At 42.1% G+C, this 27,500-nt stretch overlaps 1 protein-coding gene across 1 annotated transcript in view; it reads right to left on the bottom strand.

The window, feature by feature from the left end:
• LOC109474384 overlaps positions 1 to 27,500 on the bottom strand; it is a 66,948-nt gene that overhangs the window by 101 nt on the left and 39,347 nt on the right. Inside the window, exons 37-74 of the mRNA XM_019774685.1 lie at positions 25,048 to 25,172; positions 24,657 to 24,822; positions 24,327 to 24,451; positions 23,301 to 23,466; positions 22,989 to 23,113; positions 22,593 to 22,758; positions 22,271 to 22,395; positions 21,878 to 22,040; positions 21,006 to 21,130; positions 20,369 to 20,534; positions 20,037 to 20,161; positions 19,649 to 19,811; positions 19,342 to 19,466; positions 18,379 to 18,544; positions 17,907 to 18,028; positions 16,757 to 16,931; positions 16,330 to 16,442; positions 16,037 to 16,205; positions 15,150 to 15,274; positions 14,298 to 14,466; positions 14,000 to 14,127; positions 13,296 to 13,464; positions 13,066 to 13,181; positions 12,649 to 12,820; positions 12,330 to 12,460; positions 11,543 to 11,711; positions 11,228 to 11,355; positions 9,665 to 9,833; positions 9,041 to 9,165; positions 8,431 to 8,599; positions 7,907 to 8,031; positions 6,773 to 6,941; positions 5,540 to 5,778; positions 4,302 to 4,470; positions 3,578 to 3,883; positions 3,288 to 3,445; positions 2,267 to 2,909; positions 1 to 1,557 (exon numbers count right to left, since the gene is read on the bottom strand). The exon at positions 1 to 1,557 is cut by the window's left edge and continues 101 nt beyond it. Of these exons, the coding sequence (XP_019630244.1) occupies positions 1,268 to 1,557; positions 2,267 to 2,909; positions 3,288 to 3,445; positions 3,578 to 3,883; positions 4,302 to 4,470; positions 5,540 to 5,778; positions 6,773 to 6,941; positions 7,907 to 8,031; positions 8,431 to 8,599; positions 9,041 to 9,165; positions 9,665 to 9,833; positions 11,228 to 11,355; positions 11,543 to 11,711; positions 12,330 to 12,460; positions 12,649 to 12,820; positions 13,066 to 13,181; positions 13,296 to 13,464; positions 14,000 to 14,127; positions 14,298 to 14,466; positions 15,150 to 15,274; positions 16,037 to 16,205; positions 16,330 to 16,442; positions 16,757 to 16,931; positions 17,907 to 18,028; positions 18,379 to 18,544; positions 19,342 to 19,466; positions 19,649 to 19,811; positions 20,037 to 20,161; positions 20,369 to 20,534; positions 21,006 to 21,130; positions 21,878 to 22,040; positions 22,271 to 22,395; positions 22,593 to 22,758; positions 22,989 to 23,113; positions 23,301 to 23,466; positions 24,327 to 24,451; positions 24,657 to 24,822; positions 25,048 to 25,172 (6,479 nt within the window). The 3' untranslated portion in view covers positions 1 to 1,267. The remainder of the gene's footprint in view (positions 1,558 to 2,266; positions 2,910 to 3,287; positions 3,446 to 3,577; positions 3,884 to 4,301; positions 4,471 to 5,539; positions 5,779 to 6,772; positions 6,942 to 7,906; positions 8,032 to 8,430; positions 8,600 to 9,040; positions 9,166 to 9,664; positions 9,834 to 11,227; positions 11,356 to 11,542; positions 11,712 to 12,329; positions 12,461 to 12,648; positions 12,821 to 13,065; positions 13,182 to 13,295; positions 13,465 to 13,999; positions 14,128 to 14,297; positions 14,467 to 15,149; positions 15,275 to 16,036; positions 16,206 to 16,329; positions 16,443 to 16,756; positions 16,932 to 17,906; positions 18,029 to 18,378; positions 18,545 to 19,341; positions 19,467 to 19,648; positions 19,812 to 20,036; positions 20,162 to 20,368; positions 20,535 to 21,005; positions 21,131 to 21,877; positions 22,041 to 22,270; positions 22,396 to 22,592; positions 22,759 to 22,988; positions 23,114 to 23,300; positions 23,467 to 24,326; positions 24,452 to 24,656; positions 24,823 to 25,047; positions 25,173 to 27,500) is intronic.

Here is a 27,500-nt window from a genome sequence, read left to right as displayed (position 1 = left end):
GTTTTTTGTGATAAGGCACACTTTATTATCCTTCCATTAAAATCCTTTTTGTGTCATAAAACCATTGACTATGTGATTGAAGAACAGTGCAGAATGTTACTTATCTCTAATTGCCTTGTAGCAACAGAAGTAGTCTGAATTATACAATGTCATACTCTTTGTACTTCTACTCTCTGCCTGACACCAAGAATGTGTCCACTTTCTTTAAGTTTTAATGAGGGCAGTTCTGATTTTTGGTAAAACTTTAAAGTCCTTTAAAAGCTGCTCAGTAAAAGTAACTTTAATACCCTATTTACAAACATATATGTTGATGATACTGACCGAAAGTTTTTCAGGTGCCAATACTAAAATATATTCTTTTACAAAAGAAGGATAAGATCTTGTAGAATCTTTGTTTTAAATCATCAACAAATCATATAAATCTTAAAATAAGTCCTGCCTTTTAGATTTTCAAAGTAAAAAAATAACAAAAATGTTTTCACAAAGTCAAAACTGCAGACAGCTTAAAACAAAACAGACATGTACAATCTTTCTGCACTGCAATCTATTAACAACCAACTCATAGCATGCCAAATACCTGCCCAACTGTTTGGTTTCCTTACAATGATAATAGTCCATTCTACAAGCATTTTAAAGTCCAATGTTAAAATTTAGGTCTCTCAAATTAAATGTGGCACCATTTTTAAATCATTACTTGAAACAAAGAATCAACTGACCTATGGATCATCATAACTACAATGTAGATTTTACGATTCTTATGTACGTTCTTTCATTGTTCCAATGTCTTATCTTTGTTACCTGCAAATAGCCTTAGGGCATGAACTTGCAATAAACCTATTATTATTACTAAATAAGCATATCTAAGCAAAAAGAAAACACCTTTTTGTTTTTGCTGTAGCTATAGATGCTGCATTCTGTTGGATTGTCAAACATACTCAACATTTATCGTCAAGCTCGACAGCATGATAGGAAAGCTGACCCAAATTATGGTCTGGGGTTGAAAATGACATCAGACAATAAATGGTGGTTAACTACCACAACACCATTTAGTCTTTTTCTACATGCTGGCTTTTCAGGAATCTCTCATTTTGAAGTTGTAACTTGAAAAAGGACCTTTTTCGTATATATCAATGACATGTATTCTAATGATTCTAGCAAGTTCTGCTCTGACTTCTGTCTTCTTTACTTTTGGTTGTTAAAATTTTAAGGGATGGGTTGAAAGGGTTGTAATATATAGCACTGCACTACTGGTTAAGCTCCTGCACGCTTAGTCACCATTTCTACACTGTTGTATGGCACAGTACTCGTATGTTCCCTCTGCATCTGCATAACACCATGGCTTAGCATCTCCATCTGGGTTCCTACAATAGTTATGGTCACCTATACCAAACTCCCCCTGTGTGTACTCATATGAACTATACTGGAAAAAGTCAGAGGCACTCCACTTCACACACTGGGAGCCCTTCTCAGTGGTGCTGGCCTGCCCTCGGTAGTCCTCTCCGTTGTCATGGTAGCAATCCTTGTTGTGGCCCTCCTCAGGCGCAGGCGTCGTCTGGCCTGGGATTGAAAGATAAAATTCAGTGCTGTGTCCCAGCACAAGACAAGAGGACGTGTTAGTGGGTCACGGGTCAGACAGAGACCGGGAAGAGAGGAAATTTAGTTAATGGTGAACTACAGAAAATTAGTAAAACAATGTCTACAGGGTTAGCCATTAAGGTTATATGCAAATAAAGATTGACTATATGATGTACATACAGTAGAGTCACCAACAGCAATAACTTCAATCTTAGAGCCTTCAAACTCCAAATCCTTCTCATTGAATAAACTATTCAATTTATGGAGACCCCTCCATTGATTATGCATCTCAATATTTTATATGAAATGAATCAACATGAATTTTTTCTTAGGTTTTACAATTTGGGCTTTTAAGATAATAAAATCTGATTTTGTAGGATTATACATGAGGCAACAAATTTCCATCCGAACAGTAACACAAAATTCAGATGACAGTCTTATTTCTTCAAGAGTTTGATTTATGATGAAAAAGTTAAAACTTTTAGTTTTATGTTTCATCACTAAGTAAATTGGTAACAAGGCTGATAGAGTTAGCCAAAAATATGGGTAAGTCCAATTTACTTAGTGTTGGAACATCTTAGGGGTGGCCATAATGACGGTAATGTATTGTACCAACATACTGAACTTTCATGCTAAGAGTTTGATTTGTTATGATGTCTGTGTATAGGATCAGCTGTATGACAGAGACTACTATAGAACTGACCAGATTGCAGGGCATCATCAGGCCTGCCGTGGAAACGATGCACCACAGTCTGTCCATCCTGGGTGCCACCTGAAGACCCCCCTACTGGTACTAGAAACGCCTGCCCTCCACTAGAGCTGGACCCGCCACTGCTGGTGATGACACCTCTCTGATTGGGCTGGACAACAAACGTCTGGCCTTCTTGACCAGTAGTAGACCCTCCATTAGCTGGAACTACAAAGACCTGCCCATTGGAACTGGAGCTGCCATCTGTCCTGATGACCACACCTTGTCCATCAGGTGAGATCTGCACACCTTGTCCTGAGATGCTCTCTCCGTTAGGCAGGAGAAAAGATCGCTGTCCATTGGCATCGGTCCTGATCACAAACGACTGTCCTGAAGGCAGCCTTGGTCCAGAGTCCCCCCCACCTCGCACAATGACCCTGCCCGTACTGCCGCCAGACGGAACAACAGACATGTGTGCAGTGGAGCCCACTCTGCCTAAGTCTGGCTGGCTTCTCACTGATGTACGCACGGTGATCTGAGGACTCCTGTACTCCTGTCCTGATGCTGTGAAGGCCAGAAGCTGCAGGATGTATTCAGTGTTTGGTTCCAGACCTGTCAGAGTGTACTCCGACTCATCTACACCAACCTGCAACAGTCAGAATTAGTTGATCATGTTGGAGTACTGGAGTGTATTTGGAAGACAAGATTACAGTAAGATGTGACCAAAAATCTTTCAATAAGTTACAAGTTGGAATACAGTCTAAAATACATGTACATAATTTGTAAAATCTTAATGCAACGTCTTAATGCATACATGTGTAGATCCATTCTTGTAATTATATATATTATATATATAATTTTTGTCTTGTAGACAATAAAGGTCTTCATTCATTCTTGCAATTATAACTTATAAGGCATCTTAATAAATTGAATGCATGAGCAGTAGAGATTTTCAGAAACAACAGTGTTAGACTGTGGAACACAAATAGGCGGTTTGGGTGAAAGATGTCCGTACAGTACTTGCCTCTATAGTCTGGGTCTGGTCTTCCCCAGCACTACGGTACAGGATACCGTAGCCATCAATGACATCTACAGAATCTGTTGGCTTTTCCCATTGGATCTTGATGCTGTTGGGGGTCAAGGCTGTGAAGGTGACCTCACGTGGCGAGGCAGACCCTCCAACTGGAACAGCATGACAGAAAACACTCTTTTAGTACACACTTGTTAGTACAGGTAGATGTCACAAGAGGCTAGACAAGTAAGAGAAGGGTACAATGTGTTGTACATGATGCTAATACTTGTTCTGCTCCTCACCTGACGATCCCCTCTGTGCCCGTGGTGGCAGCATGATTGACAGGCTGCGCTGCCCCTCCCGTGCCTCTGTGAAGGCCAGGACCCAGATGTTGTACCCCAGGTATGGGTCCAGATCCATCAGGTCGTACTGTGTCACAGTGGGACCCACCTCCCGCACGTTCAACATGTTAGTCAGGATGGGGTTGTAGAAGATACGATAGCCCAGGATTGGTCCTGACAGTGCTGTTGGAGGCTCCCAGTTCAGCCTGACTGTGGAGGGGTTCACCACAGCCATCTGTACATCAGCAGGGGCTCGGGGCACTGGGCCTACACAGGCAGCAAACATGTCTGAGTAAGCTACACATGTAGATAGCAATGTATGTTACTATGGTCCAGGCAAGCATAGAGGAACTGACAAATTATGAAAGTTTCTCCTTGATTATGCAAATAGGTCCTCATGTGCATAAATCATATCAGTTGATCATATTCCACACAATAACAGTTGTACAATGTACAATGATGTCTGGAAGTTCCACTGCAGTACTGTGGAAAGCCACCAGGGATGCAAAAATCTACTCATTTCCAGTTTTTGTTATACATTGTACATGTACATGAATCATTGAGATCTATCACCGACTTCTGGAGTTATGCTGTTCATAAACAAACAAACAAACAGACAGACACACGGACCGCAAAACAGTAACTTTGTTGGTGAGGCTGGTTGCATGGCTGGATGTGTACTGACCTTGTGGGTAAGTCCTGATGGTGAGAGAGTTGCTCTGTGGCCCCACACCGGCTGGTGAGAAGGCCAGGACCCAGATGTTGTAGTCCACGCCTGATGCCAGGCCTGTGATGGTTTGTGTGCGCGCAGAAGGAGGGGTGTCGAAGGATCGGCTCTCATCATCATCTGGACCCTAAACAGAAAGATAGTTTAAAGTGAGCATGCCTCGCGCCCAGACAAGCCACTAGCACTAATGGGCTTCATTACTTCAACAGTATTCATCAACACAATCTTGAAAATGGAAATGTTTCAAACAAGAAATTCATATATTGTTAATGTCCTTGTTTTCACTAACTTACCAACACTTGTTTTCACTACATTTTGAAGCACTCTGATTATGATGTCGCCACATTTATCACAAGCATGTATTATACGTAGTGCCTGAGGCCACACACCATGTAATACTAACATGAGGAAAATCTTCAATTAAAAGTCACATTCATCCTACTGCACACCTACAATAGCATTTTTCTCCTCAGCGTTGAGCGTTAACACAACGCTTTGTATGTCTGAGAAGCAATGGTCACATAGTAATGTATGTCATATAACTGTTACATGTACAATATATATGTCATCATACTAGACAGAGCACTGGGTTACTATTAAATTACAGGTAAAACCAGCCATTACTGAACATAGTGTGATGGAAAATGGAGCTAAAAAGCTCTATTATAGGATTTTGAGCATGTTTCAAGTTTTTTTTACCCCCATAACAAGGTATACAACCATCATTATCTTTACTGATGAGGTGATTGGTTCACAAATTTGGACTGTATGCTGATGGCTTCATATATTGCCAATATTGTTGGAAACGGTAGTCATCAGAACACACTTGTAACAGGAGAGCAGTGCAACCATATACAGCCTTTGAAGGCTGACAATCTCAACATGTCAGATCCAGTATCCTGCACAAGTGAATCAGATGCATAGAATAACAATTCTATGCATCACTTGCAAAGGTATATACACGTCTACATGTATATCAGACTTCAGTCCTGTCTCTGTGGTGTTGTGATGGCTGCCAGAGAGAAGAAGCCTGTCCTACATGTAACAAGGAGAATAAGAGGCCAGCAGGGGTGCTGAAACACCTCAGGACACACCACATGAACTACATGTAAAGGACGTGCAGCATGGATCGCTAATTGCCATCACCAGGGCTTCACTGGTAACATTTTATCAATAGCAGAACACAGTAGATCTACCTGGTAATATATCCTGTAGCCAGCCACTTGCCCTCCTGAGGTGGGAGGCATCCACTGCACCCGCATGGTGGTGGCATCCACACGGGCCACCTGCACATTCTCAGGTGCACCGGGCAGACCTAACAGGGCATACCGGTCCTCCTGGTCTGGTCCAGAACCAGAGCTGGGGTCAGGAACAACCACACCTGGGATGATGTTGATCCTATCCTCTTCTCCTGGGTATGTGGAGCCTCCAATTACTACAGGGAGGAAGGGATGTCAACATTTAACATCTCAGCATTCAGAACTACCATCCACAATCTCATACCTTTGCCAAATGATGCTAACTTTTACAACTTGATACAATTGTCTCTCATTTATTATTAAGGTCCTCATTTGCATAAATTATATGATGACCCAAACAACACATGTTGTCATGAAAAAAAATGAAAGCCCTGTCTTAACAAGGAAGGCTATTGCCATCAATTATCCAAATGAGACCCTGACTTTAATACATGATGTCGAGTGATATTCACATTTACCTAACTACAAATGAAATTCCCACCATAACTATGGTACTCTGGTATTTTGTCATCAAATCTTAAAAACCTCTTCCTTGATTATGTAAAGTAGATTCTAATTTGAATAATAAGCATTTTAATATGTCAAAAAAATTATTTAAGCTACATACGAGTATTTGTTTATTTGTTTATAGCCACACACATGCTAACCTTTCTCATATCCATCAACCCTTCTCAAGTTATCCTCTTACAAATTCAACAAAAAAATGGCCCGTGCAGTTCAAAAAAGGATGCCAAGAGGCCCTCTGCTTCATGGGGCCAAGATGCAGATGGCCTTAAAAGATCCTGATCCTGGCCATTTGTCCAGAACACAAGATATAAAAACATTCTGCTTCACAATCAAACTTACCCTTTGACACCCACCTATATACCAAATGTTATATTTCACACCCACCTACATACTAAATATCATATTTGACACCCACCTACATACCAAATATCATATCTAAGGTCCTTTTGCAACTTCTTAAGTTATGCTGTCTACAAACAAACAAACCCAGACATTGGATTAATAAACACAAATACATGTACATGTATCTCTAGAAGAATTCAGACTTAGTACCCAGAACTACGGCAATGTTTCAACAAAAGTCACTGTGTAGCTGTACATGTGTAGTCCAAAATGTTTGTTATGATGACCTAGACAACACTGTTGGAAGAAAAGAACACACACCTTGTCTGTCGATCCGTACATTCATTTTTGCGCTGCGCAGTCCTTCTCCCTCCTGTGTGAAGGCTACAATCCACACCACATAGTCTACTCCAGGCTCCAGCCCACGGATCGGGTGGGAGCCAACATCAGGACCAACCTCCAGGCTAGAGACATCCGTAGATCCTACAGGCTACACAAGGGACATGAACAGCTACATGTTAACAGGGTAAATGTTGGTATTACTGTATAGCCTACATGTGTATTTCTTTTATTCATTCCCCCACCCTCAAAAAGTGGAAGTGGACTGCACACCAGCATGGGAGCCTACTACAAGTACAGATTAATACATATTTTCATTTATGATGAATATGAAAATAGCATAATATATGTTGTTTCAAAATATACCCTGTGGCAGTAAGCTGGGGAATGCAGGCCATGCTGATCAGCTGACAGTTGACATGTCCACATGTAACTGCTCACACCTGGGCCTACACATTCCAGTTATCACTGGTACTGTATGTATGCCAGACATTCCTCCAGCAATGATTAGTAATTTGATAGCAACTACAATTTATGAATATCTGTTATGTGTATAAGTTCTGTTGGAGTCACAGTTATTTCTTGCTGTTATTGTTGTTAATTTCCCCATGTCATTCATAGCCATGCTACATGTACATTCTCATGCACTCAACCTCATACTTGGCATGTAGGCTGAACAGGTCGTGTCAGTGTTATGCAACTCTGATTAGTTTTTCTTCAGGCAACTTCATACTTCATTGCCACCACAACTTCCATGTCTTCATGATCAGCAGTGTTGACATCCAGAACTTCCAGGTCACATAAATATACTTACTGATGACTGAATACTTGTGCACATTTAAGCAAGTATCATCAAAAGGATATCATTATGTCCCTATTAAAGTTCTATCTTAACTTGTCTACTTCCTTGCTATCCGCCAAATGCTGCACAGGGGGTGCACACATTAATGAGATTTTTCCATTTAACACTTCAGCTGCCTTGGTTTATGTTCATGAAATTTGGGTGTGTATGCTATTGGAAACTACAAAATGTACATGCCAGGTAGAGGAAAACAAACTGAAGCACCCTCCTTCCACAGCATGACCAGCTGATGTGCTACAGTAGACTGTTCCTACCTGGTAATACAGCCTGTATCCCAGGATGCCCTCTGCTCCCTCAGGTGTGCTCCACTGCAGCAGCACGGACTCATCATCCAGCAGAGACACCTGCAGGTCTGCAGGGGGTCCCAGCTGGGTGGAACCTGTACACCACACACAACATAGTGTATTAAACACTGGTTTTGTATAGTAACTAAGTACAAGATGCGTAAGACCAGATTGGAAGGTTCCATCCACTCACGCAAACTATTAGTGTGGTGGTTTCTTGCTTGAGGTGTGACTCTCCTCAAACATGGGAATTCAGTCTTTTTCCCTACATGTACGTGTAACGATAAAGCGTCTTTCCAAACATTGTGGTCTGCTAGGGATTTTAACCCTGACCCTTCTGATTCCACAACACTAACCACACCACTACCTTGCCAACATTCCCTGATCCTGAACCTTGCCAACATTCCCTGATCCTGACCAGTTTTAACCATGTCCTTGCTACAAACATCAAGTTTGTATAGATTGAAGCAGGCATAGGGTTAAGTACTGTGTACCTTCTGACTCCATGGTGACAGACAGGATCTGACTTCGCCGTCCGTCCCCAGCAGCAGAGAAGCCGACCACCCAGATGTAATACTCCGTGTCAGGCTTCAGGTTGTGGATGACCTGGGAGTACACATTGGCCCTCACCTCTACAGTGGTAGCCTCTTCATTTCCTGCTTCCTTTTTAAACAAAGGAAAAGGAAAAAACAATTGGTACAAAAGGACTGAGTAAAGAGAATTCATTTCAAGAAGTGAGAGAACACTTGAAATACATATACATTAATCAATGTTTGACCCCGTATGTCACATGACCCAGTGACCCCCTCACCAGTGAAAGCGGTGGTGTGCTCTGTGCCTGTGCCATGTGTTTCCCAATCAAGTTACAAGTAACTTTAATGGCCTTCTCCACCTACCTGTTTTTTAAGCAGGTGTAACCATCTTCCAACAATGGCTACAAAACAGCTTTGGTTAAGTAATGATCCTAATAACCAACTGGTATGCAGATATAAAGTATACACTATTAATATTGGCAATAAGGTAAATATCTCCTCACTACAAATACTAGTATCTCAGCCAATGATTGGAGATGTATTGGATAACATCCATGTTTATTGTACATACCTGATAGTTGATGCGGTACCCTAGCACCTCAGCACCTGATGTAGGTGGCTGCCATTCCACTCTGATGGACGAGTCATCTTCCAAACTGACTTGGATGTCCTCAGGACTGCCTGGGATGTCAGGCACTGAGAAGGACACATACCAGTTTATAACTAAACAACTCACTGTAAGTACCAATCAAGATCTTTTAGTTAGGACTGAAGGTTAAAAGTTCATACTGGTACAGTGTCCTATCTTCATGTCATAGGAATATGCAATAAGGTTGATGCAATAATGTTCAATGCAATCACACAGCTGAATTAGATCTACAATGTAGATGGCAATTTCCTCAAGTTTTTTCTTGTTGTTAGAAAAACTTTAAATCATTTGAATCAAATTTCCTTTTTTTACGTGTAATGTTATCTATGGTCTGTGACCCTCATAAGTGCCTATGCACCAACCATGACAAACCAGAACACTGTAAAAGACATCTTCTATGAAAACTTACATAAAACCAAAAGACCATGACAAGACCAAGACGTAATGGGGTGTAAATCTTTGGAGTATTTCCAACTTAATCAAATCAAATAATCATAGCACAGAAGAGCAGTCAGGCATTGGAAAGTAGCGGTAAAATTGCCTTACCCGTGTCTGGGGTTGCCAATGAAATACTGGGACTTGGTTGGCCAGCCCCTGCTGCTGAGACAGCCACTACCCAGATATTGTAGGTGGTGCTACTTGCCATGCCCGGGATGATTAGAGATGTCTCATCAGCTTGTGCCACACGGAATGATGGTGTAGGAGCTCGTACAGCCTGTATGGAAAGAGATGCAGATGAACATTTTGAATGGGAGGTTCAATCACTAGTCTAGGACAGTCACTGCTGTCTATATGCAGAATCTAACACCAAATTTCCCATTTGACACTTGACAGGGTAACAGCTTTGGTTCACATTGTACCATACATCTAATGTTACATGTACTTGTACTATCTTCAAAAAAGCTGCAACCCACGTATACTTCTCAGTGTACAAAATTCTTTTTTTTTAACCAGGTTGCCAGCAAAAATTAGGTTGCCCATCAGAATTTTAGGTTGCCCCACCTATAAGTTACTACTTCCCTCAAATTAAGTAATGTTACATACATAAGCCTTTGACAAAATTTCTAACAGCCTTTAGTTAACTGATAGTTAACTAGTACTAGTAATAGCCATTAATACCTAAAATTAAAAACATCTGCCGGATACAGTGGTGCAAGCCAAGTGGGCATGATTGGGGGGGGGGCATACTTCAAATTCAGGTAGCACACTGGGCTACATGTACCTAGGTTCAGAAATAGGTTGCCCCAAGTAAAATTTGGTTGCCTGGGGCAACTGGACAACCAGGTATTTTGCATGCTGCTTCTACAACATTTTACCTGAATTGAATTTTCACAATTAACACACAATTAACTTCCACACACACTATATCATGCACATACAAAATCCTTACATACCTCATACACATCTTATTTTCACATAAAACTGTGTCCAGTGTCTCAGCAAGATAACAAAACAACATATGAAACATCTTTAAACTTACATTAAAAGCATCAAAAAAGCCTTCACATACAGAACTATTGTAAAATTGAAGTCCCTGTCAAGTGGGTTACAAGCAGTGTCACATAAGAAGTTCAAACAAGGCCTACTAAAGCACATGAGAGGCATGAATAAGTAAAGCACATAGATGTTACACATGTCGCTCTTTTAAATAACTGTACTGTATGTAATGAAATCTTGTGTAATACTCCACCCTCTCCTGGAAGAATAGTTGTCATCCATAAAAAACACAATAAACAAGTGATTAGACTGTGCCAGAAGGGTTTGAAATTTTTGGACCTCATCATCTTTGAGTGCTTCGTAATCAATGCTTTACATTGTATTAACAGTGTTCTGGACACTTTAGTTGATCAAGTCAACAGATACGTCCTAATAGTTATAAATGCATAGTTAAGCTTTTTTTGTGTAATCTATTGAATGTAATGTTAATTGTGAACTTCTACATACATCATATGATAAAAGGAAAGAAAGTCAATGTAGTCTTGGGGATACAACAAGTAAAGGTAAACTAATGTTACACTGTATTGTATACATGCAATACTGGGACATAATTTTCATGAATATTTACATACAACATGTCATTTTGTTTCACAACATGATCAGAAGGCCTACCTGATAGTACACTCTGTATCTTTCTACTAACTCTGCCCCTCTGATGGGTTGTTGCCATTGCACCAGCATAGTCGTGGGATTCAGGGTCTCGGCACGGATGCTTCTTGGTCTTCCTGGTGTTTGAGGTGCTGTCAAGAGGACAACATTTACAAACTTTAATAACCTGCTTCCTTCAACAGCTTACTGGTATCATTTATTAGTACATAATATTCACACTGGTTCTGTCCATGACCATTGGACACCTAACGTTATCCATGTCCAGGGTTTGAACCATCCTCTGTAGAAGTGTTCAGGCCAGGACTATTGAACACCTACCCATCTCCAGTGTTCGGACCATGACAGAGGGTGTCCGAGGACTGCTACCAGCTGAAGAGAAAGCAGTCATCCAGATGTCATAGCTGGTGGACGGCCGAAGTCCAGACAACATCAGTGCACGATCTGTTGGTCGCACTTCAACAGTAACAACCTCAGGCTCTCCTGCCACCTACAACAACAAGTCACTGCACTGTAAGAATGTTTCTGTGATGTAGGTCATTAAGATTTTAGGTATAAATATAGATCCCTAATACAAAACACATAATAATGCTTGAGGCAAACGAACTACTAGTATAACAATAAATTTATAGATTATAACATTAGATTCGAATTCTAAATCAATCATTTCTTGAATCTTCCTCAAGAATAGATATGAATGTTATCAGTGATATACTAATAGGCAATGTCAGAACGTAGAAATGCATGCAGTATACCTGCTTAGTGCAAAGATTGTGACATCATATTGTACATGTATAAACATGTATATGTACTATGATGTAGCTTATGAGGAATCATTTTGCAGTTGTGCTGGTGTGTTAGCTAGTGTAGCTGGTGTGTTACGCCGAAAGTCAGTTATACATGTTGTACCGGCTATACAGATACAGATGCTAAGAAGAAATGTTACATTTTACAAATGTAATGTAATTTTGTCTTGATTACTGTGTACATTAGTGGATGAGCTACTTTCTACAGAAGTATAGAAAGTTCCAGAGATCAGGAGACAATGTGATGCCAGTGCATGTCCATTTATGGAGCTGGCTGTACCACATGTCTGTAAGTACCTCACCTGGTAGTGCACCTTGTAGCCGGCTGCCGTCCCCCCACGAGTAGGGTGTCTCCATGTCACACGCACAGAGCTGGAGTCCACAGCTGCAGCCCGCACACTCAGGGGTGTGCCTGGGGCCTGAGGAACAGGTGCTATATGCATGGACAGGAACAACAAAAATTAACTTAGGATCAAAGAAAACACAAATGCTATCTGTTGTCAACATGTACATTTGTATGAAGCAAGACATGATAAAACAACAGTCCAAAATCAGCCTGCCATTTCTAGGCAGCATATATGTGAGACTAGAATTAATGTTACAAATGTGTAGTCAGCCTACCTGTCTGTGTGCGTACAGTTAGGACAGGACTGCTTGTTCCCACTCTGTCTGAAGAGAAGGGCACGAGATAGATCCTGTAGTCTGTGCCTTGTTCCAGACCAGTCAGGGTGAAGGAATATTCATCAGGACCAATGACACGTGTTGGAGACCTCATGCCATCATCACCTACACGCTGAAATAGTATTCAATAACATCACTGTACAGTAACAACATTAATGTCAATTTAAATAAACAGCCATTCCCAAAAAAAAGTAGAACACGGAACTGAAGATTGTGTATTTTTCCTGACATCAGGATTTCAAAAGATCTTGCTCTCATTTGCCCTTATATAGATAGTCATTGAACCTTCTAGAAGAGAAGGTTCCTACTGCACTAGAGACCATTAGTTGCTGTATGTATTCTATGTTGAGTCCAGACCTGGTAATAGATCCTGTACCCCTCCAGCTCCCCCCCTGACGTTGGTGCCTCCCATGTGATGGTTACAGATGTCAGCTCTGTGGATTCAACCTGTAGGTTCTGGGGTTCACCTGGGGCTGAAATTGAGCAAGAAAAATTAACTAAACAATCTAACATACATGACTTTAATGATGGTGAAGAAACATGGGATATTATAGAGTTAATGGGACACACTAAGAAGTCAACCTTACCTTCTGAAGGAGTCTGTACATAGATAACCTCACTCCTGGGTCCACTGCCGGCTGAGTTGACAGCTTCTATCCACACCATGTACTCCATGTCAGTCTGCAGGCCTGTGATGGTCCTGGTCAGTACGTCACCGCGAACAGGGACCTGGTACACACTGGAGTCCTCCGACGGCTGTACACAGGGATTACAAATGTCACTACAAAATCCATCTTAAAAGTTGTATTGATGATAGCGTGATATTTCATAGCATTTTTATGTAAAAGATAAAAAATCAACTGTATTATGACATTATTCAAGCCCAACAGATCTTATCAGTCATTCCACTGACATTTGAACAGTCCTAACAACAAGGAACTACATGTACATTGTAATTGATTACATACACGAGGTATCGTATGGCCAGAAAATACCAACTCAGGCTCTTTCTTTGATCACTTTAAGCTAGTACTGGTAGTAGGATAACTAAATATAGTGGAATTGTAGCATAAATTTCATCATAAAATATAATTTAAACAGACTACACAACATTTCAGGGTTATATTCTAAACCACTGATAATGCCAAGCGACCTTTAATGTTGTACATGTAACATAACATACATGTACATCTACTACCATATGATATCTTACCTAGCTATGGAAGTACAAACACACCATCTGTGACAACTAAAAGCTTATTTCAGTAAATGATAAAGAGACGTAGCCTACCCTGTAATAAATCTGGTAACGCTCCACATCGCCCCCTGATCGGGGTGAGTTCCACTGAAGAATGATACTGGTCGGTTCTGTCGAGCTGGCTCGGACATTCCACGGGGTACCAGGAAGTGCAGCTGTACCTACAACAACACATCAGTAGTTTGTTACAGCAGTAATCTTCCAAATTACATGTTATTAATAATTCAATACTCCAACAGCAAGGAAGCTGTAATAGTAAGAAAAGTAGCTGAAATACCAGTCTGCCCAGAGGAAATGAAAACAGAAAACTTGACATATTTTCATCTTGTACCTCCTGGCATCCTCAGGTCAATTTGCTGTGTGGCTTGGCTGACTCCCTGTGTGGAGTAGGCAGCAATCCACATCAGATATTTCTGTCCTGGCTGGAGATTCTCCAGGATGTAGGAGGTTGAGCTGGGGGACACGTTCAGTGAAGCCACAGAGTCTGGGTCTTCTAAGATCTGTAGAGGAAATACACAGCCTTTAGTCAGTCTGACTCCCTGTGAGGGTGGTCAAGGTGATGGACAGATTATCTGGGGTACCCCAACAGTCAAGCAGTAGGCCCACTTCAGTACTGGGAATGGTATACTATTCCAAAACCCTTTGCCACCAGTTAAGGGCCATCTGTGGCATGAGAAATTGTGGGTCAAAATGGCGGGAGAAGAGTGGTATATCTCGTCTTGTGACACAAGTTCATGTTTTACTGTTTGCTATCTGCATTTTCCTGCATGGAAGAATCGAGTATTCGCCCAACAAAGAAGGAGACTGAAGGATCATATATAGGGATGGGCAATTCCTGGGCATGAACCAGCTTTCTTCCTTGCTATACCTGTAGTCGTGTGTCACTGAAGGGCAGTTATACTGGCTATACACATACAGATACAGAGTAGGTGCAGGCATGATAGTCTAAAGTGAGCCTAAGGGACAGATAATGGTGAGTCCGTTATGGTCAGTTAGTCACATGGAAAAACTGACCAACCTAACTTGACCATGCTCAAACTGTTCAGGATACAAACAGACAAAAATTCTGGAGCTTCAGGCTTCAAGTTCATTTCATAATACATTTTACACACATTTCCAGAGGTCAACATGGTGATATTTACCCCTATACATGTAGATAATAATGAAAAAAGTTTTTTCCCACCTGGTAGTAGACCCTGTATCCATCAAAGTCTGCCCCACTAGATGGTTCCTCCCAGGTCAGAAGGGCTGTTGTTGGGTTCACGGCACGAACTCGCAGCCCTTCAGGTGAGCCAGGTAGACCTGGAGCTACAGGGCACAAGAACACAATAAACCTGGAGCTACAGGACACAAGAACACAATAAACCTACAGGGCACAAGAACACAATAACCCTGGAGCTACAGGACACAAGAACACAATAAACCTACAGGGCACAAGAACACAATAAACCTGGAGCTACAGGGCACAAAAACACAATAAACCTGGAGCTACAGGGCACAAGAACACAATAAACCTTTTTGTACAGGGCACAAGCACATCTAATGAACCTGGAGCTATATTTTGTACAGGGCACAAACACATCTAATGAACCTGGAGCTACAGGGCACAAACACACAATAATTTACATAATTTATGCTTCACATAACTTAGTGGTAAATTTACCACTAATGAATCATGAAGCCCTGTCACCTAAATCACTGGAATGAAATAATGTCCTCATTATTGAATTCAATTCAATTTCAATTCAATTTTATTACAATCAATCAACATAGCAGGAGTACAAGTACTCCTGAATTACGTTGAGAAGTTGGATACAAGAAGAAACAAAAGGCAATTACATACATACAGATACACAAATAGGACATAGAACACAAAAAAAACACTAAGCCTGCATTTGACTATTTTACAGTCGGATGATGTACATGTAGTGGAGGAACGATTTATACAGTCTATTTGTCCATGCCTTGGGCACCACGATTGTGACAATTGTACACTGTCTAAAAGCAAATGCCACATGTGATGATGTCTGTTATAAATTGGGATACAAGCCTAGTTTGATGAGATCCTACCTTCCTGTAGTGTCCGTACAGTAACAGTGGGGCTGTTGGGACTTGTACCATCAGGCGAGTAGGCAACAACCCACAGGCTATAGGTGGTGTCTGGCTGCAGACCGCTGATGGTGGACTGAAGGGTTGTGGGGTCAGCCTCCACACTGGATGGACGGGTCTCTGTCTCCATCTGTCATCCAAACATACAAGCTGTCTCAGTAAATCCCTTTAACTCAGTAGGAATCTGATCTTTATGATAGACAACCTTATTTCAAACACGTCCATTCTTATTCCTGGTCTATGCCAAACCTCACCTGATAGTAGATGATGTACCCTTGTACATTGTCACTCTCAGAGGCCTCCCACTCCACAACAAGAGAGGTCCCGTCTAAAGGAGAAGCTCGAATAAAGGCTGGGGCAGAGGGACCTGAAACAGAAGGACAACTAATATGAATACTTTGAAATATACTCTGACTAAAATAAGAGCAACAAAAATGATGCTACACATGGATGCTTCATATTACTGGGTCTCAACATCTCCTAGGAGCAAAAATCCATAATGAGCAGAAGAAGTTGAGGCCTTCGATTAACTTCACTAACCCAGTGAGATCATGAAGTAAATACAGCAAGATCCTACACCATTTATTGTAAAATGCCAAAAGAGATGCCTACAGGCATGTACAATGTATTATTTGTTATTCCAGCATCAATGAAAGATACCTGTACTATAATGTTACTGACCTTGAGCCAGCTGCAGTGTGGTTAGTGTTCTCATCAAGCTTCTCTGGCTCACCCCAGCAGGGGAGAAGGCTAGAACCCAGACATTGTAGGTTGTGTCAGGCTGCAGATCAGTCAGTAGGAAGGAGGTGACTGAGCTAGGCGTGTCCACAAAGCCTGGAGTTGATTCCTCAGGAGCCTGGAAGGAACAAGGCGACAGTCTCCAGTTATAAATACAGATTAGGATAGAAAATTCCATTGGCATGTCCGTGACAGTGAATGACAATTTATTTTTCCATAACCTAAGTCTTCTTTTGTTGTCGGGTGTACTGATGCCTGTTTTTCTAAGGTCTGCCGCTAGGGCTGCATACTTGTTGACCTTGTGGCTGTGGCTGGGTTTGAAATTTTGTATTTTGTTCAGTTCCTGTATAATGGTATTATTTACTGTAATGTTTAGAATTAGTTTGTTGAGTTGGTTAAATGTGTGTGAATAAACCTAATAAAACCTGTGAGGCCAATAAATTACTTGCCCATGTATGGTACAAATAAACCAAGGGAAAAATGAGGACATTAAGGAATATAGGAAACTGACCCTTTGGGTTCCAGAAACAAGTGAATTTAGTGTGTTAGTAATATCTACATATATACAAGATGTGTATGGGTGACTCAATGCAGCAGGTCATCGCCAGTCCAGTTTTCAACTAGTTGAGAGACCCCACTTCTGCCACACAAGGCTCAAATTACACTCTTCAATGGTGCAAAGGTGCAGAGAGCCTGTAGGATTTACTAGTGACAGTCTGTAGCTAAAAAGCGTGGTTGTTGCGGCGGGGCTCATTCTGTACTAGTTTACCCTGTCTAGCAAAAATCACAAAATCTCTGTATCCTGATGATCTCTTGTCCTCAAACCTTCTGTGCACCTTTATACAATAATTATTAATTGACTGCTTTTGTTAGCTTAGAGATCCTAATGTTAGCAACAGATTGTACCCAAAGTTGGCCATTGAATTCTAATGCAAAGTTTCTGTAGGGGGTTTCAAGAATTTGATCAGCACAAAGTCCACAATCCATTCAGGTTTATGAAAGCAAAACAATGTCATGCAATACAGTACGGATGCAAAATTGTGTTACCATTTTACTATTCTAGCAAAATTCATGATAAAGATTTCAAAAATACCTGATAATAGATCCTGTATCCTTGGAAGTCTCCACCTCTAGTTGGTGGCTCCCATTCCACAGTGATGGCAGTCGCATTAAAAGGAGTGACCTGCACATTACCAGGTGCACCAGGAATCTCAGCTAGGTAGTACAAAATATGGAAGTCACCAACAGTTACACACTCGTGCTTTTGGGGCAAATCTGACTCAACATTACCAAACACATGTATCTATACAAAGATACAATGTACCAACAGTAAAGTAGGAAATATGCTCTGATCATTAATTTATATATACACAATTACAGGTGTAGTTACATTTAATATATATGTCTAAGGTCACCTCTATTCAAACTTTGTTGGCTACAAAGTCATAACCAAGGAGGTTATGACTAAGGCAACAATGCTGACCAATAATATCATAAGAGTACACATGTGTACTAACCTGAAAGTAAATAGCATTTTAATCTCCTGCTCGGCAAGTGTGTCTTACCTTCTGCTGCAGTTTGAACATAGTAGACAGAACTCCTCTCGCCCGCGCCCTCTGCGGAGAAGGCCACTATCCACACAGTGTACGGCGTGTTTGGCAGCAGGTCTGGGATAGTGTACTGGCTTGTAGACCGGTCCACCTGGACACTTAGCACAGGTTCATCTTCCGTCTGACAAACAAATCAAACAAAGAAAGTTTAGAACAGTCCAATCTGAGTTTAACTTCACATGCAGTTCCAGCCTTACATTGTAAATACAAATTTAACTCTATCTCTCTAACTCTTCAATGTAAGTGTAAGTTTATCAGAGGAAAACCCCTATATCATAGTGAATATTTAGTTTTCTATACTGGACTAAGACAAAAGCTAACCAAATTTCTATATAATAAAAGGAAAAAGGAACATTAAAGTAGATAAATGCACCAACAAGTGTTTGAAGGCTACCTATAGCTACATGACCTACCTACTGTAGTCCCATGACCGACACTGGTCATCAGAGGGACAAGGCAGACCTAACACAATACTTCCATTTTCAGAAGTTATACAATGTTTGGGTTTGTTTGGGTTTGGGGGATGACTTTCCTCACTTCGCTCAGGTGAAAATGAGTACCCAGCTTTGGTTCGGGACATCCCTCAGAAATCCACAGATAGGACACTGAACGAGGTCCCATGTTTGGGGAGAGCCACACCCTGTGCATGTTAAAGAACCCACCGCACCTTTTCAACAAGAGTAGGAACATGCCCCGGTGTGCGACGGTACATACATGTATTCTACTGTATGGAGTTGATTATCCACTTCAAATCACCCAAATAGAGGCTTGGCGAACCTCTGCCTTGCATCAGCCATTGTGCTGATTCAAATCATGACCCAGACAGAAACCTGGCCGACCCCGTCTTGTAGTAAGCTAACAACAGGGTATGTCATCTCATAAGGGGCAGTATAACCCTGACCAACACGGCTACCTCACCTGGTAATAGATGACGTAATACTCCACATCTGCACCTGTTGTGGGAGTCTCCCACTCTACTGTGATGGAGGTGGGGCCACTTGGGGTCAAACGGACACTGCCGGGGGCACCAGGCAAGTCAGGAGCTGAGGGTAAGATTTGAGTTATTCAATGTAGTGTCATGTTGAAATAAAATTCCTGTTAATCACCAAAGTCATCACTCTTGACACACATACATGTAATACTCCTTCAAAACATCTATGAACAAGTCCCAAAGGCCTAAAATGTGGTTCAGTCTGAAATCAGAATGAAAATTCTTTTGTCTGACCTTCCTGTGTGACGACAGTAAGAGCAGGGCTTCTCTCTCCCATTCCTTCAGTAGAGAAGGCCACAATCCAGATGGTGTACTGGGTGTCAGGCAGCAGGTCCCTGATGGTGTAGGGAATATCACTGGGACTCACCTGAACTCTCATGGTGGGTTCATTCTCAGCCTGGAACAGGACAGGAAACATGGCAAGTCACAAACAGCTTGGCAAACATAAAGTAAAGGTAGAGAGCTTGTAAAGCACAGTCAAGCCTTTGTCCGGACAGCATATGGTCAGATAGAAATGCACAAATCTGCAGAAACACACAGACAAATACACAGACTGACACACAAAAAGACAAAAGGCAATAGAAGGTAATAATCATTACAAAAATACTAGTATAAAACTCACCTGGTAATAGATGATGTAATACTCCACATCTGCACCTGTTGTGGGAGTCTCCCACTCCACTGTGATGGAGGTGGGGCCACTTGGGGTCAAACGGACACTGCCGGGGGCACCAGGGGTTGCAGGAGCTGGGAACATGGATGGAACAATTTGAATTATAAGACTCCAGTCTATGTAATACAGAAATTAAGCAGATAGATAAAGTAGTGGTAGATAAAGTAACTGTAAGATAGGGTGAAACTTTTGCCATCCTATGCCAAGGAAGACAAACCCAGCCCTCAAAATCAGAAAAGATCATGTGAGAAACGATATGAAGCAAATTTTGTCTGTCTCACCTTCTTGTTGTGTGGTGACAGTAAGAGCAGGGCTTCTCTCTCCCATTCCTTCAGTAGAGAAGGCCACAATCCAGATGGTGTACTGGGTGTCAGGCAGCAGGTCCCTGATGGTGTAGGGAATGTCACTGGGATTCACCTGGACTCTCATAGTGGGTTCATTCTCAGCCTGGAATAGAACATGTAGATCTGTATTTTTCTTTTTTACATACAGAAATCATTTTTACCGAAAACATGCATATATTGATATCTTGGATAAGACATGGAAACACATCACTGGCTACAGCAGAGCCAGTGAGTGTTACAGACATCAGTAGCACCAAGCAAAAAGAGCACCTAAGGTTTACCACTAATGCCTAAAACAAACCATCCTCACTAAAGTGGACTACCCACACGTTGGGATACATGACTAAAGAGAAGACCAGCCAATGGAGATACCAAAAAACTATCATGTTACAGACAGCCAGACTGGGTCGACCGGCCAAGTCAGCGCACATCAGCAGACAAACATGCACAAATCTAAGCATATCAACTCATACAAACTTACCATATCCATCACTGCCCAAAACATCTGTGTTGCCGTATTATAACAGTACTACCTGTCATGGTCAACAAGTAGTTGTAATTAAGTAAAACTCACCTGGTAATAGATGATGTAATACTCCACATCTGCACCTGTTGTGGGAGTCTCCCACTCCACTGTGATGGAGGTGGGGCCACTTGGAGTCAAACGGACACTGCCGGGGGCACCAGGGGTTGCAGGAGCTGGGGACATGGATGGAACAATTTAAAATCACAAGACTCTCACAACTATGTACCTAGCAAAAAAAACAGTTTCAATCTGAAGGTGATATCACACAGTTATATGGGTAAAACTACAAAATGTAAACTTAAGACACTCTAAAGGGTTGGTCACAACCCGCCGTGCGTGCTTTATGTTCAAATATTTTACTGGGAGGCCACGTTTGCTACGTTTTTCTGAAAACGTGGGGAAGGAGTGGCGTCAACGCACGTCACTCACACGGTTGCGCAAGGTGTAAGAGTGTGGTCTGCATGCCACGTCTGGCCGTGAGCGGTTGCGTGCATCGTTCGTTGCACAAGTGGTAAGTGAGTAGTACGTGCTTACAACATACGATCTCTGTGTGATTGCCACTTTACCGTAAGGAGGCCGTATTCACACGTGCTGCTTACGTACGGTACATACGGGACACGTGCGTCGCCCGTCCTCGCACGTACAGGTGGTCAATCTGTAGACTGCACACAGAAAAAGTTTTACATGCACTTAAAGTTCTACGGCGTGTCTGTGTGTGAGCTGTGTGTGCTCCCAAATCTGTAGGATTCCATATGGAGGTGGTACTCACCACTTACAGATCCCCCACGTTTGCCCACATTTTTGCATGTAGACAGCACGCGGATGCACGTGCGGCGGGTTGTGACCGACGCTTAAGCTGACATCAGATTTTAAGAAAACAGAGATCATAGTTTTAGACATTGGCAATTCTTTTGTCTGACCTTCCTGAGTGGTGACAGTAAGAGCAGGGCTTCTCTCTCCCATTCCTTCAGTAGAGAAGGCCACAATCCAGATGGTGTACTGGGTGTCAGGCAGCAGGTCCCTGATGGTGTAGGGAATGTCACTGGGACTCACCTGAACTCTCATGGTGGGTTCATTCTCAGCCTGGAACAGGACAGGAAACATGGCAAGTCACAAACAGCTTGGCAAACATAAAGACAGTAAAGGTAGAGAGCTTGTAAAGCACAGTCAAGCCTTTGTCCGGACAGCATATGGTCAGATAGAAGTTCACAAATCTGCAGAAACACACAGACAAATACACTGACTGACACACAAAAAGACAAAAGGCAATAGAAGGTAATAATTATTTTAAAAAATACTAGTATAAAACTCACCTGGTAATAGATGACATAATACTCGACATCTGCACCTGTTGTGGGAGTCTCCCACTCCACTGTGATGGAGGTGGGGCCACTTGGAGTCAAACGGACACTGCCGGGGGCACCAGGGGTTGCAGGAGCTGGGAACATGGATGGAACAATTTGAATGGTAAGACTCCAGTCAAAAATTAAGCAGTTAGATAAAGTAGTGGTAGATAAAGTAACTGTAAGATAGGATGAAACTTTTGCCATCCTATGCCTAGGAAAACAAACCCAGCCCTCAAAATCAGAAAAGATCATGTGAGAAACAATATGAAGCAAATTTTGTCTGTCTCACCTTCTTGTTGAGTGGTGACAGTAAGAGCAGGGCTTCTCTCTCCCATTCCTTCAGTAGAGAAGGCCACAATCCAGATGGTGTACTGGGTGTCAGGCAGCAGGTCCCTGATGGTGTAGGGAATGTCACTGGGATTCACCTGAACTCTCATGGTGGGTTCATTCTCAGCCTGGAACAGGACAGGAAACATGGCAAGTCACAAACAGCTTGGCAAACATAAAGACAGTAAAGGTAGAGAGCTTGTAAAGCACAGTCAAGCCTTTGTCAGGACAGCATATGGTCAGATAGAAGTTCACAAATCTGCAGAAACACACAGACAAACACACTGACTGACACACAAAAAGACAAAAGGCAACAGAAGGTAATAATTATTTTAAAAAATACTAGTATAAAACTCACCTGGTAATAGATGACATAATACTCGACATCTGCACCTGTTGTGGGAGTCTCCCACTCCACTGTAATGGAGGTGGGGCCACTTGGAGTCAAACGGACACTGCCGGGGGCACCAGGGGTTGCAGGAGCTGGGGACATGGATGGAACAATTTAAATTGTAAGACTCCAGTCTATGTAATACAGAAATTAAGCAGTTAGATAAAGTAGTGGTGGATAAAGTAACTGTAAGATAGGATGAAACTTTTGCCATCCTATGCCTAGGAAGACAAACCCAGCCCTCGAGAAACGATATGAAGCAAATTTTGTCTGTCTCACCTTCTTGTTGTGTGGTGACAGTAAGAGCAGGGCTTCTCTCTCCCATTCCTTCAGTAGAGAAGGCCACAATCCAGATGGTGTACTGGGTGTCAGGCAGCAGGTCCCTGATGGTGTAGGGAATGTCACTGGGACTCACCTGAACTCTCATAGTGGGTTCATTCTCAGCCTGGAACAGGACAGGAAACATGGCAAGTCACAAATAGATGATGAAAGTATAGAAAACCAACCCGCCAAATGCTGCCAAATCTGGACACATGTATCAAGTCTTTACACAACAACATAACTAAAATGATGATAAGTGTGAGATATTTGCCACAAAATTGTTTAGGGCTAAAGCACTAGTGTTGACACAAAGTGGCTTGTTCGGGATTCTGACTTGCTTCAGTGTTGTGGCTCTCAGCCTTAACACCACAACCAAAGGCAGATCTAATATGCAGAGTACATGAGACAAGGACCTTGTGTAATTCTCTGGATATAATATCTATGAAATATAAAGAGGAAACATGAAGAACCATTTTCAAGTTATTATGCTTATCAGTAGAATGACGCATGAGTAGAACTGCAGTATGATTCTAGCCAATGTTAGACTCTGTAAAATATCAGTCCTCGTACCACGGGATCTAAGTTTACTACAGTACATGTTGTAACTGTGTTCAATGAGTTGTCCCCTGTATGTCTGCTAAGATTCTGCAATATAGAAGCTTTTAATGTTCCTTCAGTCAGTAGAGGGTACTTTAAGACCACAAAATTTACAGTACAATGAATTCCAGCAGCTCCATGCAGATGGACCTATGTAAATATTCAAGATGGTGGACTCTAGTCACATGACTCTTCAATCAGTTTCAAGTACGGACACAAGGATACTAGTAATAATGACAGTTAACACTACTATTTGATGGTGAATTTTACATGACATTCTGGGGGTATGCAAGGATTGTCTTTTACAAAAGAGCAACATCCTACCATGGTACTATATACAGTAACTGTACATGTGGTAATAAGTAGTTGTAAGTAAATAAAACTCACCTGGTAATAGATGATGTAATACTCCACATCTGCACCTGTTGTGGGAGCCTCCCACTCCACTGTGATGGAGGTGGGGCCACTTGGAGTCAAACGGACACTGCCGGGGGCACCAGGGGTTGCAGGAGCTGGGAACATGGATGGAACAATTTAAATTGTAAGACTCCAGTCTATGTAACAAAAATTAAGCAGTTAGATAAAGTAGTGGTAGATAAAGTAACTGTAAGATAGGATGAAACTTTTGCCATCCTATGCAAAGGAAGACAAACCCAGCCCTCAAAATCAGAAAAGATAATGTGAGAAACAATATGAAGCAAATTTTGTCTCTCTCACCTTCTTGTTGTGTGGTGACAGTAAGAGCAGGGCTTCTCTCTCCCATTCCTTCAGTAGAGAAGGCCACAATCCAGATGGTGTACTGGGTGTCAGGCAGCAGGTCCCTGATGGTGTAGGGAATGTCACTGGGACTCACCTGAACTCTCATAGTGGGTTCATTCTCAGCCTGGAACAGGACAGGAAACATGGCAAGTCACAAACAGCTTGGCAAACATAAAGTAAAGGTAGAGAGCTTGTAAAGCACAGTCAAGCCTTTGTCAGGACAGCATATGGTCAGATAGAAATGCACAAATCTGCAGAAACACACAGACAAACTCACAAACTGACACACAAAAAGACAAAAGGCAACAGAAGGTAATGATCATTTCAAAAATACTAGTATAAAACTCACCTGGTAATAGATGACGTAATACTCCACATCTGCACCTGTTGTGGGAGTCTCCCACTCCACTGTGATGGAGGTGGGGCCACTTGGAGTCAAACGGACACTGCCGGGGGCACCAGGGGTTGCAGGAGCTGGGAACATGGATGGAACAATTTAAATTGTAAGACTCCAGTCTATGTAACACAAAAATTAAGCAGTTTTACTGGTAGATAAAGTAACGGTAAGATAGGATGAAACTTTTGCCATCCTATGCCTAGGAAAACAAACCCAGCCCTCAAAATCAGAAAAGATAATGTGAGAAACAATATGAAGCAAATTTTGTCTGTCTCACCTTCTTGTTGTGTGGTGACAGTAAGAGCAGGGCTTCTCTCTCCCATTCCTTCAGTAGAGAAGGCCACAATCCAGATGGTGTACTGGGTGTCAGGCAGCAGGTCCCTGATGGTGTAGGGAATGTCACTGGGATTCACCTGAACTCTCATAGTGGGTTCATTCTCAGCCTGGAACAGGACAGGAAACATGGCAAGTCACAAACAGCTTGGCAAACATAAAGTAAAGGTAGAGAACTTGTAAAGCACAGTCAAGCCTTTGTCAGGACAGCATATGGTCAGATAGAAGTTCACAAATCTGCAGAAACACACAGACAAATTCACAAACTGACACACAAAAAGACAAAAGGCAACAGAAGGTAATAATCATTACAAAAATACTAGTATAAAACTCACCTGGTAATAGATGATGTAATACTCCACATCTGCACCTGTTGTGGGAGCCTCCCACTCCACTGTGATGGAGGTGGGGCCACTTGGGGTCAAACGGACACTGCCGGGGGCACCAGGGGTTGCAGGAGCTGGGGACATGGATGGAACAATTTAAATCACTAGACTCTCACATCTATGTACCACCTAGCAAAAAAACAGTTTCAATCTGAAGGTGATAACACACAGCTATATGGATGAAACTACAAAATGTAAACTTAAGACACTCTAAGCTGACCTCAGATTTTACAAAAACAGAGATCATAGTTTTAGACATTGGCAATTCTTTTGTCTGACCTTCCTGTGTGGTGACAGTAAGAGCAGGGCTTCTCTCTCCCATTCCTTCAGTAGAGAAGGCCACAATCCAGATGGTGTACTGGGTGTCAGGCAGCAGGTCCCTGATGGTGTAGGGAATGTCACTGGGACTCACCTGGACTCTCATAGTGGGTTCATTCTCAGCCTGAGGATAGATAATACATATCACCATGACATCGTCACATATCAGTAAGGTTGAAGTCAACCTGTCCTGCTCCTATGTTCCTTGTTAATTTTTTAAAGTCAATTCCTTATGCCACATGTTCATTATACATGACTGTATTTGAGACAGCAGGAAAGAGTGACAAGACTGGTACAGCAGTGGCAAGATCCTCAAAGTGATGAAAGTCAACCAAAAAGAAACACAAAAATGAGAAAATAAGCCTCTCACCTGATAATAGATGGTGTATCCCTGCACATCAGCCCCAGTATCAGGGCTGGTCCACTGGACCACTATGGTAGTCGGACCAGTTGAAGAAGCTTCAACATTCCTAGGCACACCTGGAGTTTGGGGAGCTGCACAGAAAACAAAGCAAGTCATTTTGTTGTCATTTTGACAATACTCATTAATACATGGAAGTCAGTACATCTGCAAAGTATTGCAAGACATTTCTATCTCATCTTGACATTCCTTGAGAAATAAAAAGCTGTACCTTGTTCCTCTGTCAGCACCTTGACCAGCTGGCTCCTCTGACCCAAGCCGTCAGTGGAGAAGGCGATGACCCACACACTGTAGAGTGTGTTTGGTGTCAGACCTGTGATGGTGTAGCTGGGCATGTCACTGGGCTCCACCTGAGCTGTCCTGGTCCTGCCATCCTCAGGCTACATGTACATGGTGGGGAATAAAGTACTTCATCATCTCTCTGTGCACACTGAATGGAGGAAACAATTACCAGCATCTCTAGCTATTGATAAAATAGATAATATAACTATAATCTGATATTAAAGAGTGACTTAAATTCCCTATCATGATTAGGTAATTTTACCTGGTAGTACACATTGTATCCCTCCACATCTGCACCTGTTGTGGGAGCCTCCCACTCCACTGTGATGGAGGTGGGGCCACTTGGGGTCAAACGGACACTGCCGGGGGCACCAGGCACTTTTGGAGCTTAAGTAAATTAAGTGAAAAGATTGTTGATGTGAATACAAGCTTGACTAGTTTTGTTAGATAAACATACAAATGGTTAGACAACACAGTTACTGGTTAGAAAGCAGTAAAATAAAAAAGAAGGATCTATAGTAGTGACAGATGACATTTTACTACCTTCTTCTTCCGTACGGACTGACAGCACCGCACTCTTCTCTCCTGCCCCTGCAGCTGAGAAGGCCAGGACCCACACAGAGTACTCTGTGTTAGGCAGCAGGTCAGTCAGTGTGTAGAAGGCG

The sequence above is a fragment of the Branchiostoma belcheri genome, unplaced genomic scaffold, assembly GCF_001625305.1.
Source record: "Branchiostoma belcheri isolate BF01 breed outbred unplaced genomic scaffold, Haploidv18h27 scaffold306, whole genome shotgun sequence".
In the NCBI taxonomy this organism is placed as follows: domain Eukaryota; kingdom Metazoa; phylum Chordata; class Leptocardii; order Amphioxiformes; family Branchiostomatidae; genus Branchiostoma; species Branchiostoma belcheri.
The sequence above is the reverse complement of the archived record's forward strand: the minus strand, read 5'-3'. Positions and strand labels throughout refer to the sequence as shown.